Genomic DNA, 18,376 nt, shown 5'->3' with positions numbered 1-18,376 from the left:
ACGTGTCTTCGCTGTTCGTGAGTCTGGAAGCCACAAAAGACCAAGTCTGTTGGGTCCGTCAGGACCAACTGTCTTCTTCACATGTTCGCTGCCAAACACGGCACCTGTGAGTAGAAGTTTAGGCTAACAAGATCGAAGACCTCGGGCGTTAGCGACCTGGAGCCGGGGATGATCTATAATAATGACCCCACAACTGTCTGCCTTAGGGCTTGATACTTGTGGGGACCAGTCGCCGCACGGATGTGGGCGATCCGCTCCGAGTGCGGTGGAACCCGTCTAAGTGTGGGATGTAATCCGATGTGTTATTGAAGGTAACATGAAGGTAACTATCTAACTAGCTAAGTGGCAAAGGCAGAGATGTTAACCGAAGTGGTGCTAAGGCGCTAACGCCGAGGGGCTCCATTATCTTATAACTTTCTTAGTGTAGTACTTGCTACTATGCTAAAGCGATAATCGATTTTATCCTCTCCCTAACCCTTAACCTCTAGTAGTAAATCGTTAAACTTCTAGTTACTATAATAAGTTATTTTGTTAGTAGAAGATTATTAGAGTCGTAAGTTATAAATAAGTATGTCGGCATAGTAGTGTCGTAGATGTAAATAAGAAATTAATAGTATAAAGCTTTAAGTAAAACTAAGGTTTAGAAGACCTTTAAAATCAAAATGCTAGCTTGCTTATAAGGAGAGCTTTCCTAGTAACACATATGTTAAAAGATAACTAGTCGGAATAATATAGGATGGATATTATCTGTTGTCGATCTTATTAAGATCTAGTAGATAGAAGATTAGTTTAAGAGTAGAAGATAGTAATGTCCTCTTATTAAAAGGAGATCTAAACCTGTTTCTTAACTATAGTATTATAGCAAGAGAGCCTTTTAAGAAATGGATAGGAGGATGTTATCTATTCTTACTTATCATCTTTAATGCAAGGTTTCTTTTTCTAGATTAACGAACGTCCCTTATCCTTATTATTAGACTAGATATTAGGAAAGTAGTTACCATTCTTTTTCTTTAAAGTACGCTTTCTCTTAGTAGCAGGCTTTAAGGCCTTTAGAGCCTTAGGAGCCTTTATAGGTTTTGCAGGTTTAGTAGTAGATTTTAGCTTCTCGATAGACTTCGGTTTCGGAGTAGGTAGGGGATTAGACTCGGTAGTTACCTTAGGATGTTTACTATTCTTATTATTACCTAAGACGATTACCTTAGAGAGAGCGTTGTCCTAGGGCTCCGTAGGAGTTAGAGTGTCTAATATAGGTCTAGAGAGTCCCTTACTAACTATGTTTTCCTTACGACACTTATCTTTCTTAGGTAGCAGCTAGTATAGAAGGGTCTTACGTGTTTCGATAGGCTTAGTAAGATAATTAGGGAACGTTATACCTCTCTTCTCGGCAAAGGTAATTAAGCGGTTAATGCGCTTCCTCTACTATTCTTAAATGTCCTAACCTACCTCTACTTTATGCCTAAGAATTCCCTTATGCTTAGCGCTATTAATTCTCATTTAATTTCCCTATCGTTTAAGGAAGATAGCATAGTTAATAATGGCGGTAGTAGCAGATACTAATTATTAATACTGCTTTCCTATACGCTTTATTCCTAGGTGTTTAGCAGTAATGTTTCCTTTACGAATTGCGTATAGTAACGCGTATTTAGCGTTAAGAGGGTAAAGACTAGGTATATTAGGGTTGAAAACACTATTAGACGAAATAGGATTAATCCTCTTCTTAAAAGTCCTATCCTTATTACGTTTTTAGTTCTAGTTATGTCGGTAAGCCTTAGTAGAGCTATCGACCTTAGAATTCGCATCGATAAATTCGGCATAGTAACTAGTATTAGCCTTAAGGTATTCTAGTTTATCTTCGGTTATGCCGAGCTACTTTACGCTAAGCTGCTAAAGTAGTAAAGTAATTATTATATTTCCTTACTTAGTAAAGTAGCGTTTAAGGATAGCATTCTTCTATAGTTTGTTCTTTTATAGGCAGCCTTAATGTTTAGTAGCAGGATCCTTTATTAGACTTTTTAACTCCTTAATAGCTGCTGCCACCTCTTTAGAGACCTTTAGTATAGATTCCTTAGGGTCTACCGCATAGCCTTTCTTATTTAACTACACTATAACGATTTCTAAGTCGTTAAGGAGCACCTTATACCTACTAGGAGTGCTAGTAGGCTATATGAATTTAATAGCCTTAAGAAGATCTACTAGTAGTGCCTCTCTAACTTTCTTCTTAAATAGAGGCTTAAGTATGCGACCTTTCTTTAACTTCTATTAGTTATCCTTAGTTTCTACAACCTTCCCTTTTTCTTTACTAGTTGCCTAGCTCTTCTTAGGGTTTATACTTATAGAGTCGTAGGAGAAGTTAACTAATATTAATAATAAGAAGGAAGGCCTATGTTATAGTCGTCTTCTAAGGGTAATTAGTAATTAAGATTTATAGATTAGGTCTATTAGAAGCTTATAAGGGGACACCTCTAGTAGTAGTTCTAAAACGATTTATTCTTCGCCGGGACTAAACTAGTTGTTAAGAAGGTTAGTTATATAAGTAAAAGTTACCTTATAAGCTTCTTTAAGCTAGATTGTAAAGTCAAATTTTATGGATCTAGTGTCGTTCTATTTAACTTCGTTATATTTAATAAAGCAGTCTAGGCCTCTAGCGAAATTAAAGAGATGGTATATTTTAAGCTTATTATCTAGACAGTTCTAGAAAGATTCTAGAATCTCGTCTACTATAATAGGGTTAGGAGAAGGGCCCGTAGAGTTAGAACCTCCTAAGGCCTCCTATGTCTCTATAACTCTCTCTAAGAACTTATTTATAGTTTTATTATCTTCTTTATTAGGCAAGTTACCTTCCTAGTAAGGTCCGAAAACGCTAAGAAAGTCCTTATTAACTAAACGTCCTATCCTAGACTTAGCGAGTTAATAGAGAACCCATTTTCCTTGCCTATTATGCTATCTAGCGATGACTTCTCTTAATAATAACATCTAATTCTAAACACTCTTAGGCAAACGGAGTCCGGTCTTATAATTATAGCGGACATAGTTCGTAAAGCGAGTACCGATTATAGGGTTATAAGTTAAGTCGATCTTCTAAGCGGACACGAACTAGTCGAGTATAATTGTATCCTTTAGTAGATTTTAGTAATTAGCAATAGGGAATTTCTAGGAAATCGAGATTACCGTTTTGTTATTAACTTCTTCGCATAACTTATTAGTATTAGTCGGAGTAGGGAAAGTTATAGGTGTAACTTAAGGATGTTTACCGTTCTTAGGGGTAGCGTTAGGGTTAACGCCCTCTAGCGAGTTGTGATTCTAAACGGGCTCCTCTAGCTTAGGTATATCTCTATTTTCCAAAACTACTAGGCCATACGAAACTAGCAAAGGCGGAGATTCGCGTAAACCTTTTGTCTCTTCTTCTATCTTAATTTCTACATCCTCTAAGACCTCGACTTAGAAAGTAGGCTTACTTGTTACATCGTTAGCAGTTAGGTCGATATAGTCTTCTAGGTTAAGCGGTAGAGCCTTCTTAGTAGGCTATATTACCGCGCTAGGCTCGTTGGACATGTTAGCGATCTTCTTATAGTTTCTTGGAAATAGAAGGTTAGATAGTATGCGCGCGGCGGTTATATGGTGTACTCGAGAGTATAGCACGAAAATGGTTTAATTAGCACTTAAGGAGAGGTAATAAAAAGGTATGTTAGAGTCGTTAAAGGAGAAGCGTAAATACTCCTAGTATGCATAGCAAATAAGTATATAAACGGCGCGAGAAAGTAAGAGTGCAAATGTAAGTAACGGTCCGATATAAGAGTGAGGCACTGCCTCTAACTCTTAATTTAAGCTAGCGAAGGTGTATACTAGACGATCTTAAAAAAGTAGATACTATCGTAGGGCTAAAATAGGGTTTAGTAGAGTTCCTATAGGGTAAGAAAGCGAAATGTAGGGTTATAGGGCTATAAGGCTATAGGGCTAAGGTTCGCGAAGTAAGAGTAAGAGTTAGGATGCTAGAAAGGGAGAATCGAACAAAGCTTATCTAGCGCATATACTACTACTCCTAAGAAGGACTAGATAACATGTGCCTTCGCCTAATGTTAATAACACCTCTTCTTAGCTTTGCTATCCCTAGTTACATATTACTCGTTATTACCGAGCACATCTATACTCGCTCCCTTTTTCGCTTAAGGTACTTACTTCGATCCTTCTTGCTAGCTTCCTTCTTAAGTTCTTATCTTGCCCTTATTAGTGCATTATACTTCCATTGCTTAGAAACTATTAGGACAGTTATAAGGAAAAGTTTTAAGGATGTCGCCTGTTATTATAGTGCTCCGCCTTTGCCTCTTATAGATCCGGCAGACTTAGGAATAGATAGAGGGCTCTAGTAGGTAGCGTAAGTATACTCTAGTTCCTTATCGAGGTTATAGTCCCGTTATTTAGAAGAGTATAAGAGGACATCGGCAAGTATCTCTATCTTATCTTGTCTATGTCGTTTAACTTAGTTAGAGGCTATTTCCTTAGGTATTACTAGCTAGAGCGTACAGTCTAGTATTAACAACATTAGATAACATCCTATTCTCTTAGATAATAAGTCTTCTATTAATATCTATATTCCTCTAGCCTACTTCTTATCCCTTTAGCTCCTCCTAGCTTCTACCTCCTATCTATTTATAACGGTTAACATCTTTAACTTATCCTATAACTTTCTGCTTTTTTAATAATAACTTATATTTCTCCTAGTAACTTCTACTCGCGCCTAAGGTCCTTCGTATAATCCCTCTTAAAATCCTATCTACCCTCTCTCTCCTCCTCCCTTCTAGCTTAAAAACTCTGTTTTAAGCTTAACTTAACGGTTTATGTTTCCGTTAGATCTTCTATGCTTTACGGAGCTAGAAAGCAGTATCCTTAGGGTCTTTAGGCTCTTCTCTATTATAAAGGATTAAGCTAAGATAGGGGTCCTTAATTTCGATAGGTACTATAGTGTTACGTAAGGGTAGGATAGAAGCTAGTTAGTCTAGGTCCGAGACTTCTAAATCGTCTTTAATGTCCTACTACTTCCTTTTCTATATAAGGCTATAGTTAGTCTTCTTACGCTAGGATTTAGCTCCTAACGATTCTTCTTAGGGCATATATAGCTTTAAGTTGTTTATAGCATGTCGTCCGATATTAACTTACGTATAGATATCGCGGAGAACTATAGATTAACTTGTTCTAGAAAGACTATAAATGACATATGGTCTAAGCTAGTAAGGTTCTAGTTTCTTTAAGCGTTATGTATCTAGCTTATACCGTCTTCTTAATACTAGATCGCCGACCTTAGGTGTTTCCTAACGGACCTTAAATTTCTTAATATTACGGAGATGGGAGGCTACGGCCTTATTAGCTATAAGATCCTAGATCTTATCTAGTCTCTCTAGTTAGCTTTCGAATAGTTCGTTTTCGAGGATAGTAGATTCTCTATGTTCTTCTAGTGCCATTACGTATAAAGATGCCCTAATCGTGTCTTTAACTTCTAGTATCTCCTCTCTCTATCGTAGGTTAAAGCCGAATATTATCTATACCGAAGAGAAACTATAAAACCTAGGGATGCGAGTATAGATATTATAAACTACTAAAGCTAACAAGTTCGGCTAGTATTTTAGCTCTATCGCGTTACTCTACAATCTTGCTTAGAGGCCCTTTTTAACAAGTTTAATAAAGTTCTTAGCTAAGCCCATAGACGACGGAGAGCTAGGACCTAGGTTTATTATCTTAACGGCTTTTAAAATTATGTAACCGTAGAAAACTCCCTTTATAAATTAAGAGGCGTTATTAGAGAAAACGGCACGAGGGAAACCCTAAGTCGCAAAGATCTCCCGATCTAGAAGTATAGTTAAATCGGCTCCTCTTACATAAACTATAGCATAGGCCTAGCAATACCTTATAGCGTAGTTAATAACAATAATGACATACCGCTTACCTTTAGGACTATACGGTAATATTAGCCCTATAAAATTAATGGCTAACATGTCTATTAGCTATAGCGCGAGGATAGGAAGCAGACTAGCGCTAGGTCTTAATGGTCCTAGCATCTAGCAGTCGTAATAGGTATAGTAGTAAACGCGGATGTCGTAGCATCGAGTAGGCTAGAATACTCTACCGTGCGCCTTCCTTATTATAATGTTATTAGCCTAGTAACTATGGACTTTATAGAGTTTATTTAAAGCGTATAACACTCTCGATCGAGGTATATAGCGAGAGAGGCTCCTATCTTTCTCGATAAAAGCAAGCGAAGCTAGTTTAAATTTAGAAGGGCCGACAAGCTTAAAGTAGCGTGCCTTTTAGATTATACGTTTAATTGCTGTCTTTCTATAAGGACCGGAGACGTTCGCGCGTAAGTCTCTATAGAGCTTAAAGTATATAATGTTACCATACTACTTATCTTTAAGCCATTTATCCTATTTAGTTAATACGTTATTAGTAGGAGCATCGATAGTGTAAGATACTACTATTAGAAGGTTGCAATCTTAAATTATGTACGGAAACTTAGCGAGTCGTAAAAGTCTATCTACTATAGCAACTTCCTTACTAGGAACATAAATAACTTTATACTAGAACTCGCTAAATCGATACTACTATCTCGCGATGCGTCCTAATGCTACATTACTATTACGGAGGATGTCTTTAATAGCTATATAATCGGTGTATAGCCATACTAGATGTAGAGAACCGTAAATAAGGTATCTTACCTTCTCTAGATAAAGTAGGACTACTAAAAATTTGCGCTCTATTATGTAATATCTTTTCTAAACATCTTGCAATTAGAAGCTTATATACTTTATAATAGAGTATTAAGAGGCTAGCACTTTAGAAGGCATGGTTCCTAGTAGGTATCCTAGTAACTAAAACAGAACACCTTCTAAACCTATGGCAGAAGCATCTATACTAAGGTAATACTAGAAGGAGGGATCCCTACTACTAACGTAGTTAGTAGAGACTGCTAATCTTACTTGTTCGAAAGCATCTTAACATTCTCGTGTCTAGTTAAAACTAAGTTTCTTTATTACCCTTCTTCGCTTTCTATCTTCTTAGACGAGCTTTATTTCTTTCTGCATAGCCGTCTTTATAATTGTTACTAGATTAGCTTTGCTAGGCAAATAGCACTTAGAAATATAAGGTAAAAGAGCGTAAAAGTGGTTTAGCTTTTCCTCCGAATTTAGTAGCTCTATTTAGCATATTACGTCTTACTTGTCCTAAGTAGGTCGAATACTATACTCATCCTTAACGAATCCTAAGACATCTAGAGTAAAAGAGAAAAATCGACATTTATTAGGATTTAAAGTTAGCTTAGCCTAGGCTAATCGCGGAAAATAGTGTTTAGAAAGAAAATCGAAGAGGGTGTTAACTAATGTAGCCCTATATAAGTCGTCGTCTATGTATGCCTTAAAACTAACATTTTCTAACACCTCGTTTAACGCTAGCTTAGGGTTCGGAGCGGGAATTGGCCCTATAGCTATCATCTTAAGTAAGCTATAAGTACGCATAGCTCTACATAAGCCTTAACCTATACGTAGATAACACGCTTATCTATAGGTAGTTAGGAACGCCGTTTTGTAGGCGTCGTTAAGGTCTAAAGGGACAGCCTAATAACTATTAGCGGCATTAGCTTAGAAGTAGACCATATACCTTAACTAACCTAGGGTGTTAACTATAGCTTCGATCCTAGTCATTAGATAGGCATCTTTAATAGTGACGTTATTTAGCGCCATAAACTAATATACTATTTAGAGTTTTCTACTCTTCTTCTAAACGAACTTTGTCTTCGTACTCTAGGTTAAGCGATAAGGAGTAAGGACACTAGCCTCTATTAGTTATAAGAGCATCTTCGCTATGTAAGCCTTCTCCTCTTCCATGTAAAGAGGCATAGTTGCTAACGTAGGTCGAGCATATAGTAGGGTCGGAATCTCGTGCTTAACTAAATCGGTAGCTAGCATGTCGTTTACGGCGTTAGTAAACAAATCCTTCTACATAAAGAGAAGTCTCGCGGCTTATAGTCTTTATTCCTTAGATGTTAGACAATCTCCTAATAGCTCTTTAGGCATTTATAACGCCTAGGCCTTAACTAGCTTATTAGACTCTAATGTTAAAGGGCGACGATAACTATCCGTCACTCTTCTCTTTATAGGGAAGCTAATAGCATCTCTTCTATAGATTCTAGTAGCTTAGTTTACATTATCCTTTAAACCTATATCGATAACCCTTAGGATGTCTTCTCCGTATGTCGTAAATTATAGCTAACTATCCTCTAGCAAGTAGCTTTTAGCGCCCGACTTTATATCGTCTTTTAAGCTATCTTCTTTAAGAGGAAGTAGGTAGCGTTTAGTAGCTGTTAAAGTTTTAAAGGATGTCATCCGTTATTATTTAACACTAGGGTAAGCGAAGATTAAAAATCTAGGATGCTAAAGCTAAGGGTTCGGCCCTTATAAGCTAAGCTTTACTAGTCCTCTTTTAGTAAGTAAGATTTTAGATATATCGGATAACATCCTTACCTTATAGGATTCGGGTAACGTAGAGCCACCGTTTTTAAGTAGTGTCTCTATCCGACGGACCCTAGTAATAGTGTATTACGGATCTAGACAGTGTCTTCTTCGTTTTAAGGATGTTACCTATTATTAAGGTGCCTTCTTACATTTATTTTCGCCTTAGCTCTTTTTAAATAAGATGGGTAGTAAGCTATATATTGGTTTAGCCTTCCTTACCGCTATTCTCTCCTCCCCTTAGATAACCTCCTATAGTGTCTCTAGGTTATAGCTTATAGGGTCTTTAAGAATAGTTAACATCCTAGCCTTTAAGGTTTCGGCTAGGGATAAGACATTAGTAATAGAGTTCGTCTTATTATAAGGATGTTTAGCTTAACGTTTCTTAATAGTAGAGGGAGAGTAATAAATCCTATCTCGATTATACGTGCTATAAAACATTATAGCATCCTTTAAGCTTCTTAGCGGATCTCTTTATTTGCTGCTCTAGATAACTTTGTTACTTTTGCAGCGATTCTTCTTATCGCGTGCTCTAGTAATTTTCTTAAAAGGTAATGTCTAGGAGATTAGAGTGGTTTCTAGTATCGGGGCAGAACGAGGCCTAGCGGGTTAGTAGTAGCTAGGAACCTCGTAAACAATTTCTTTAGTCGCTAAAATCCTATTAGAGGATATTATCCGTTATTGTTAGACATCTATTCTAGCACTAGTTTGCCCTTATAAAGCTATAACGACTTCCTTAGGCGAGCTTCTACACTCCTTTCTTACTTCGTCGATGTTAGTTATATAGGGTGGATACTAATAAGAGGATCTTATAACTTTCTACTTCGTAGTAAAGTTTAAAGGCTAAGTCGCTAATCCGCTAGGTGGTAGTTTCGGTTTAGTAGTTAAGATCTCTACTAACGTGCTAGTCTCTCCTAAACCTACGTAAGAGGCGATTAAAGGGATGTTATCTATTATTGTTTAACATCCTCCTTACTCTTGTATTTTAATACGTCCTTTTCGTTTCTTTAACGCCTTGCGCTAGACATTATAAGGGTCCATAAAACCTATATCTAGTATCTTATAGATATAAGTCTTAATTTCCCTTTTCGTAAAGAACGTAGAGTTAAAGGCTAATTAGACTTTAGTTAACATCTATGGCTCCTCTTTCTAACTATTAGAAGTGTAAGCATAGTTAGAGTAGTCCTTATCTAAGAGAGCTTAGACTATAGTAACTATTAAGGGATTCTCTTTAAGCCTATCGTTTAGGCGAAGCAAACATTCCTTTGTTATTTCTCTTTCTAGATCTTTTAATAGTGCTTTGCTCTCGAATGCTAGAGTATTTAAGAGCGTAGGCCTTTTCCCGAGCACATAGAGGCACGACGTATATACGACATTTAGCGATTATTAGAGTCGGAGTCATAGCCGGTATTATAGCTAGAACTCTTATACTTATCTAGGAATTTGCTAACTATTTCGTTAGTTATGTCTATATATGCTTCTTAAGAGGAGTATCTAGAATAATCCGTCTCCTTAGCCGTAGCGGCGCCTATAAAATAGACAGACTTTCTACTTTCTATAGGAGCATTATAGGTGTCCTCTAGTAGATAAGTCTCGCAGCGGCGCTTAGTAGCCTTAACTACTTAATAGACTTCCTCCTCGAGTTTAGCGGCGTTGTTACGGGTAACCTTAATTTTCTCGGTACTAGAAGTGTCTTAGATGTACTAGACGGCGGGCAAAGGGTAAAATGTAGCTTTAGCCCTAAAAACAAATAGGCCCTAAGTACCTAGAAGAACTAAATAAGGTGTGTCTCTAGGCATAATTAAGACTAGAACTAATCGAGTGACTCTACCCTTAAGAGTAAGTGTAACCTAAGTACGTGCAGTAATAGTAATATAGTAGCTATCTACGATAGCTATAACGCGAGGAGTAACTAGAATTCTCTCTAATTTTAGACAGTTAGCGACTTTCTTATTAACTAGATTAAGGCTAGATCTAGGATCTAGTAGTATACCTTTTATAGAGTAAGGCTTATTGTTAGCGTTTAAGACGGCGCTAGTGGTGTAAAGGCACTTAAGGATGCGGTAGCGTCGGTTCTTAGTTACAAATCTAGCTAGGTCATAGGTAAGGAATTTCCTAACCTCTAAAGGCTAAATAGTAAACGCTTATAGACGGTAAATAACATTGCTCTTAGAGACTATCTCGATAGCAGGAGCTTTATAAGAGTAGGTTTTGCGCTCTTTATGGCCTTGCCTTAGCCTAACCGGTTTAGGGTAATATGCTATTTAAGCCTTGCCTACATTCTAATTTCCTCTCTTTAGGCGTTATAAAGACTTTATAAGCTTTGCGGTCTAAGCCGGCGACATGTCTATAACTATGCCCTAGGTTAAGCTATCTACTTTACGCATAAGCATATTACGGAATCGATTTGTAACACTATAATAGTAGTAGTTTTCTCTTATTATATTCGTATGTCGATAAGAGAGGGAGTTTTATAGTGCTCGCTTCTATTTCTACACTTCGGTAGGAGTAGTAGGGGGTGGTACGGGTAGAGCATGTATAGGTATATCTACTAGTTGCTAACTTTAACGTAGAGCGGGAGTAGATGTTGTTAGTAATTAATATAGAGCTCTTCTTACTCTATCGTCGTTAGAAGAGATTTAGGCTTCTATACGAGTACGTTTAGCAGCATTTATAGCGCTATAGACATATTCCTTATTAGAAGTATTAAGTCCCTTACCGTCTCCTACTACTGCCATAATTTTAGGAATTAATTCCTTTAAAAAAAGCTTATCTACGGCGGGAGGCTTAATATTGTTAGTTTAGAAGAAGCGACTTAGCTCGGGTAGAAATTCTACGATAGCGTAACTATCTCTAGCCTACTACTTATTAAAGTTTACTACGGCTATAGCCTCTACTTGTTAAGGTGCCTAAGTAACATTAGGTGACTTCCTAGCTTATAGAGGAAGTGCTTCTATTCTATATCTATCGATAACCTCTATTCTACATCTTATCTTCTCCTCTAAAGAAACCCTCTTATTACACTCTACCTTATAATGTCTAAAACGGAAATAGTTAAGATAGACGGAGTTCTCTTAAGAGAACTATATATAAGAGGGTGCAGTATTCGGATAACTCTAGGTTCTTAAGCTCGTCGGTCTTATAGAGTTGCGATTATTAACGGCGTTAGGTAGGTATGTTAGCTATTATATCATTACTACTTAGGGTTAAGGATAGATGTTCTATCTTACTATTAACTAAACAAGCAGATTAAGTGTCTAACTAAGTCCCTTAAGGAGTTAGTAGAGCGTATTATTTATCATTTGCTGCGATTTCGCTTTAGTAGAGTTCATCTCCTTTTTAGATAACTTCGATACTCGAGGTTTATTAGCGAAACTAGTAGAGGCCATTTTAAGATCGGCAGTTTTAATTAGACTTACGAGTTTATCGAAGGTAGGCGACTTTCTATAAAGTCTTAAAGTTTCTAGTTGCATCGACACCTTAGATCTTACGTCTTCTAAACGGATACTATTTAGGGTTTTGCGAAGAGCCTAGGCTTTCTTGTCTAAACTATTAGTATAGGCGCCTCCTAGTATTAAGTTAAATAGCTTACGGGCCTTAGCAAGATACTCGCTAATATTGCGATTACCTTGCTTTAGGCGTTCTAGTTAGAGTATAAGGGTAAGACTCTTATTAGGATCCTCTTAAACCCTAAATTTGTCTAGAAGCTTTAATTTAAGACTCGAGTAGTTATCTCGAACGTCCCGAGGCTATGCATTATACTACTCCTAAGCATTATCTTTTAAGTTGCCTATAAGAGTCCATAACTTAAGGTCCTCTAGTTCCGCTTTATCTACGACATTATAGGGAATAGAAAACTTAATATGAGCCTTAACTTTCTTAATAAAGGTGTTAACCGATCTATCGCATAAGCTATTAAAGGGCTCGATTTAAATAATAAAGGACATGTTAACTAGGGGTAGAATATACAGAGTTTCCTTAGGAATAGGAGTCGTAGAAAACTCTAACTTAGTTCTCTTAAGGATTTAGTATATAGAAGCAGGTCGTTAATCGGCGGTTAAGGGTTTACCTAGTAAGGAGATATAACTCTCGCTACTATAGTTGTAAGTTAATAGGACGTACTCTTCCTCGATGTTACCCGATATAGGGTGTAGGTCGAATTTCGACGGACTAAAAGGGCGGCGATTACTAGGGTTTACCACCTATAGAAATGTAACTAGGCTACGTTCTAGGGAGTTGGCGTAAGAGATAGTAGGGTTCGTTAGGTGTTCTAGTAACTTAAACTCGGACTTATAAGGCGTAAGGTTTAGAAGTGCATTAAATAAGTTAAGGGTACTCTAACTACGATTTCCTTTTACGTTAGGAGGGGTAGTTAGAAGTGAGGTGCTTAGATAATGAATTATAGTCTTTAAAGACTCGGCAAAGGAGAGGTTACTAGTAGGTTTCTTTTAAGTAGGCGGAGGATCTAGCTTAATAATATTCTTAGTTAATAGAGCGATGTTAACTAATGTTATAGAGGTAGTTAGAATTGTTTTATATTAGTTTTAAACAATGCGAGCAAATTGCTTTTAGCTACTATAGTCTAGCATAAATAGAATTAAAGGATGCTCTAGGAAATTTGTTAGATGTTACCCGTTATTAGTAACGATAAGATATAGGCACCCTATATAAAAGAGTTGTTATAAATAGTGGTGTAGAACTACTTAATGTCTCGTAGTTACCGACTAGGGTAGCAGGTACGGCTCTAGGCTTCGATAACGTTACGCGTTAGTGCCTTCTAGATCTTAAATAGAAGACGTATTAGGACGTGTTAGATGATAGCACCGATATTAAATGGATTCTAGTGGATCTAGGAACAAAGAAAGCAGTATACTCGTAAGCCTCGGACTAGATATCGTCCATTGTCTTCTACTACCTTAAGACTCTAGTAAGGTATCTTAGGTAGCTGCAATCTAACTCGTGCTCTTATAGGTATAAACTATAAAAACGAAGGGGTCGATCCTAAACTGTTATCTCGTCGATCTAGTTAATAATAGTGTATTCTAGATGTAGATGTCACCCGTTGTTAGATGACTAATGATACATATTCTTTAAGAGCTCTTAATCTAAGTAGGCTGTTCTACGCGTGTCTCCTTTGTCTAGTAGGAGTTTTCGTGAATTTGTAGCTTAGCTAAGAGCCTCTAGTTAGGGCGCTAATGGAACCCGTCTAAGTGTGGGATGTAATCCGATGTGTTATTGAAGGTAACATGAAGGTAACTATCTAACTAGCTAAGTGGCAAAGGCAGAGATGTCAACCGAAGTGGTGCCAAGGCGCTAACGCCGAGGGGCTCCAGCGGGGACGATTGCAAATGCAAGGGAGGACTGACTCTATGAGTATGTGCGCTTGTTGCTTGAGGATTTATCCTTCTCACATCACTGCTTTAGTGAGCAAATCCAACGTCGCCTCCATGGGTTCACAGACACCCCAAGTCGTGCCTAAGATTCTCAGCTGGACTCTTAAGCCTTGAAGCTCGACTCGAAGCTTCCGAAACTTCCACCCACCGTCCGTTATATTGTTGCAGAACCGCAAGGTTTCCGTCCGCGCCCAGATGGTGGCTTCTGAATGAACACCAAGGCTTCCGTCACAGATCTCGTCACTAGTTTGCCAATCTATGACTTCTGGTACTGCGATGTTGTCTCTGCCAGCGCTCAAGTAAGCAAGCATCACGAGCGCGGCAGCGAATATGCACAAAGGCAGATGTATACCAATGGCGAGCTCGGAGGCAAGGCTCTTGAGTTTGTCGGAGATCATCAAGGCATGAATCAACGAAGCACGACCTGCATAGCTCTCCGTCCAAGGCTCAATGTCAGGCCACGCAGTATGCGTAGGATTGGTGATGTTGACCATACACAGTTGTTGAGAGACACGGTAGCGCGTGCACAACTTGTTGCAAAGCACATGGGTGTCGGTGTATACGGAGAAGCCAAGGATGGAATGCCATCGGAGAGCCAGATCATGGTGCTGCTCCGATCCTTGTATACATGCACGGTACAGTCGGATCATGGCGTCGGCTGTATCTTGTTGCGATGGTGAACCGACGGCATCGCCACCGGCATCGAGTCGCTCCGAAGCAAATGATTGGAAACACTCTAGCACCACGCGGATAGCGAAGGCAGACATATGTTGCGTGGGTAGTTCGGATTCATTCTTATATAGAGCGGATATGAAGTCGCGAAAATTGCTCTTCACAGTAGGCGAGCAAGACATTTCGGCCTTCCATGTTGTTGCATCGGGTGCAGCAAAGATGGAAGTCGTAACAGGCATGGGCAAAGCGTTTATGGAATGGCGGATAGAAGTGCAAGTACCTGAGAATTGAGCAATCTGACCATCGAGGATGTACAATGACAGGACAGCGCGTAGCTGGACCTCAGCGGCTGCCCACTTTCTCCAAGCAGTGTCCAAGGGAACAGAAGGATCATGCTCGTCGAAGTCGTAATGATAGTTATACATGCAACTCTGGCGTGCCCAGTGGAAGCCGAGGGGGTGGACAACCTGAGCAGCGGTGCGTAATCGGAGTTTGGAAGACAGGAATGCATAGATCTGCCCGAAGACAGCGGTCAAAATGAGCTGAAGACCTGGACATGGATCATAGAAGCCCTGGTTGGTCAGCATGGTTGGCCACGATGTGATGGTGCCAGCATGAGCCAGCGACCATAAAGAGTCGGCTCTGGGAACGGTAGCATTCGACGCAAGCAGATTCGAGCCTAGAGCCAGCATCAGCAGCAGTGTCGAAGGCGCGTTCTGGCTGGGCTCGAAGGTAGGTTCGTGGATGATGGGCAAGATGCTCGGAAAGCGCGAAAGGAAGATGTCCAAACAATCTCTCAGATCCGGAGCCAAACGCGACCCGCCCTGAGATTCGCAAGCGGTCCCAAGGTCCCACGAGAGCGATTGAATGGTTGTGTTTAGCGATGACAAAGCTTTCTGGATGACGAGGTTGGGCGCAGCAGGATGTTCGCGCGCGGGCGACAAGCAGTCGGGCGATACGAGCGGTGCGGTAGCCATGAGGGGAGTCTCCACTTGAGAGAGCGTAGGCTCTGTCTGAAACTGCTGAAGGATCTCTGCCCACACGGGATCAACGATGAATGTGTCGTTGTTTGTGTTGGCAGGGGGCCAAGGGCCTGCGATGCTATCTTGGCCATGATGCAGTGCGACGTCGACACGAACGGGCGCAGCTGGACCGGTCGAGTCGGCGCCCTGGTCGAACTCGCCGTGGGCAGCAATGCTGCTCGCATGGAGCTGTCGATCGATCGCGCTGGACTTGATGTTCGAAGGTGCGTGCAGTCGCAAGTGCCGGCCGAGGGAGTCCTTACGTGCAAATTGGCGATTGCAGGCGGCACAAACAAAAGGCTTGTGCCCCGAATGTGTCCGTTCATGGCGCTTGCGATGCTCGGATTTGGCAAAACTGTACGGACAGTCTTGCTGGCGACATTTGAACTTCTTTGCGCTCTGCACGCCGGCACGATCGTCCATATCGGTGCACGCAAGATAAGAATACTTTCAACGCCCAGGTGCTGTGCGGTCAAGATGCGGCTACTGACTGCAGACGCTGTGAGTGGCCCATTCTGAGCGATGCATGTCTGAGCTTCATCTTTGAGGCTTCAAGTCGCATGAGCAGAACGAAGAACTCGCTGCGGTACGGCACGTCCCATGTGCGGCTTCTTGGAAACGACCCATCCGGTGCATACCATGGCTGGGTGCTTGCAGGTCGGGACTCGGAGTTTTCAAGACAGACTCGTGCATAGAATTTATGCTATGACAGCATAATTTCGGCACAACAAGCTGCTCGGGACGCGCGAATGTCCGGATCCATGAGGAACCAGTCTGAGCTTGAGATGAGGCCAAGAGACTCGGACCACAAAGGATGTGCGTATCCGTCCAGTTTGTGTGGCTGTGGGGTTGTGGGGTTGTGGGGTGCGAGCACCTCACGGCGACGATAAAATGAGTTCACTGTTATATATAAAATACATCCCAGACATACCCAGATTCTCAGCTTCTCTACAACACCTTGTAAAACAACAGCAACAACTGCTTCATCATGACAAAATATATTCAACGCCTTGGACTGGATGTCGAATATGTTCCGACTAATCCTTTGTCGCAACAACAGCCACCGGCCGCCGAGCTCAACACCCATACTGAGATTCTTGCAAAGGGCAGTGTGCATGGCAAGGGTTCTTTCCCACTGCCTTGCGACATCATTGCGGACTATGACGAGCCTCTCGTCATGCGCGACGGCGTGAAGCTTTATGCAGACGTTTACAGACCTCGGGTGGATGAGAAAGTGCCTGCCATCATGGTCTATACTCCCTATTGTAAGCGTGGTGGCTGGTGGAACAGCAACCTCAATCCTGTCATGTTCGGGGCTGATCCTGCATCATTGTCTGGCCTCCAGGCTTTCGAATCCCCCGATCCCGGTTGGTGGTGCGATCAAGACTACGCCGTTGTCTATGTCGATGCCGCCGGCACATCTCATTCGGAAGGTGATCAGCCATTCATGGGGACTGAGCTTGCTGAACGCGGCTATGATGCGATTGGAGAGATCGCCAAGATGGAGTGGTGCACTGGAGCTGTCGCCATGTCTGGAAATTCGCAGCTTGCCATGGCGCAATGGGCTATTGCAGCGCTGAGTCCGCCTCATCTCAAAGCAATTGCTCCGTGGGAAGGCTTGATCGATCTGTACCGGGAGCAGGCCGTGCGCGGTGGTATCCCTGATCCCGACTTCCTGGACAAGGCAATCTTCTGTTTCCTATTTGGAACCACACGCAGTGACAATCTGTCGAAGAACTCAATCCGCCATCCGCTGCTTGATGCTTATTGGGAAGACAAACGTGCTGCGCTTGAGCAGATTCAGATCCCTGCCTACGTGGCTGCAAGCTGGACCAGCCCTATCCATGGTAAAGGCTCAGTGAGCGCTTTCCGTAGACTCGGGTCAAAGCAGAAATGGTTGCGAGTACACAACACTCAGGAATGGCTGGATATTGCGGATCACGATAACGCTCGTGACTTGAAGCGTTTCTTCGATCGGTTTTTGAAAGGAATCGACAACGATTGGGAAGCAACCTCACCGGTCCGGCTCTCTATCTTGAACCCCGGCGGTGCTGATCGTGTTGGCCGTGCTGAAGCTGCATGGCCACTCGAGCGTCAACGACTTCAGAAGTTCTATCTCGACGCGTCACAAGGCAAGCTGATGGTAGAGCCTGTTACGACAGCGGACGTCACTACATACAACTCGCAAGATTTGAGCGCAAGTGCTCGCTTCATCTTTGAGGTCGAGCGCCAAGTCGAGATTACTGGGTACATCAACCTTCATCTATGGGTCGAGGCTCAGGGAGCAGATGATCTCGATCTGTTCGCTGCGCTTTACAAGGAAGATGCAGCGGGCAAGCGACTCCACCACATAGTGCTCAGCGCTCCTGACAAGCGCCAATGGGTCGCATCAATGGCAGAAGACGGCAAATTGCCATCGACTTTGTCCTATACAGGTCCAACCGGCCGTATGCGTGTTTCTCACCGGGCACTGGATCCGAAATTGTCAACTCCAGAGGAGCCGGTACTGGCGCATCAAGAGGAACAACTTCTGTCGCCTGGGGAGATCGTCCCTGTGAACTTGACGCTGTGGCCAACATCGATGGTTGTCAATGCCGGTGAGCGATTAGTTATCGAGATTGGCGGACACGAGGTTGGCCCTCTTGCCCCCAAGTCTCCACCACTACCGGGCACTGCGCTTTCCCTGCCTACCCGCAACCGTGGTATGCATAGCATTCATGCAGGTGGCAAGTACGATTCCTGGCTTAGTCTACCAATCATTCCTTACTAGTTACTGTTATGATCTATATCATTA

The 18,376-nt window shown here is 41.3% G+C and overlaps 2 protein-coding genes across 2 annotated transcripts; one reads left to right on the top strand and one right to left on the bottom strand.

The window, feature by feature from the left end:
- Window positions 1–13,902: 13,902 nt before the first annotated feature.
- M437DRAFT_86761 (uncharacterized protein) lies at window positions 13,903–16,005 on the bottom strand (the record flags this gene model as incomplete). Its single annotated transcript, XM_041028520.1, has 1 exon — window positions 13,903–16,005. The coding sequence occupies one exon, from the start codon at window positions 16,003–16,005 to the stop codon at window positions 13,903–13,905; it is 2,103 nt and encodes a 700-aa protein (XP_040877316.1).
- A 565-nt stretch (window positions 16,006–16,570) lies between these two features.
- On the top strand, window positions 16,571–18,352 carry M437DRAFT_54856 (hydrolase CocE/NonD family protein; the record flags this gene model as incomplete). Its single annotated transcript, XM_041022758.1, has 1 exon — window positions 16,571–18,352. One exon carries the CDS (start codon window positions 16,571–16,573, stop codon window positions 18,350–18,352), a length of 1,782 nt encoding a protein of 593 aa, XP_040877315.1.
- Between the last annotated feature and the right edge of the window lie 24 nt (window positions 18,353–18,376).

Source organism: Aureobasidium melanogenum, assembly GCF_000721775.1.
Source record: "Aureobasidium melanogenum CBS 110374 unplaced genomic scaffold scaffold_20, whole genome shotgun sequence".
Classification (NCBI taxonomy): domain Eukaryota; kingdom Fungi; phylum Ascomycota; class Dothideomycetes; order Dothideales; family Saccotheciaceae; genus Aureobasidium; species Aureobasidium melanogenum.
Note: the sequence above shows the minus strand (reverse complement) of the source record. Positions and strands in the feature narration are given on the sequence as shown.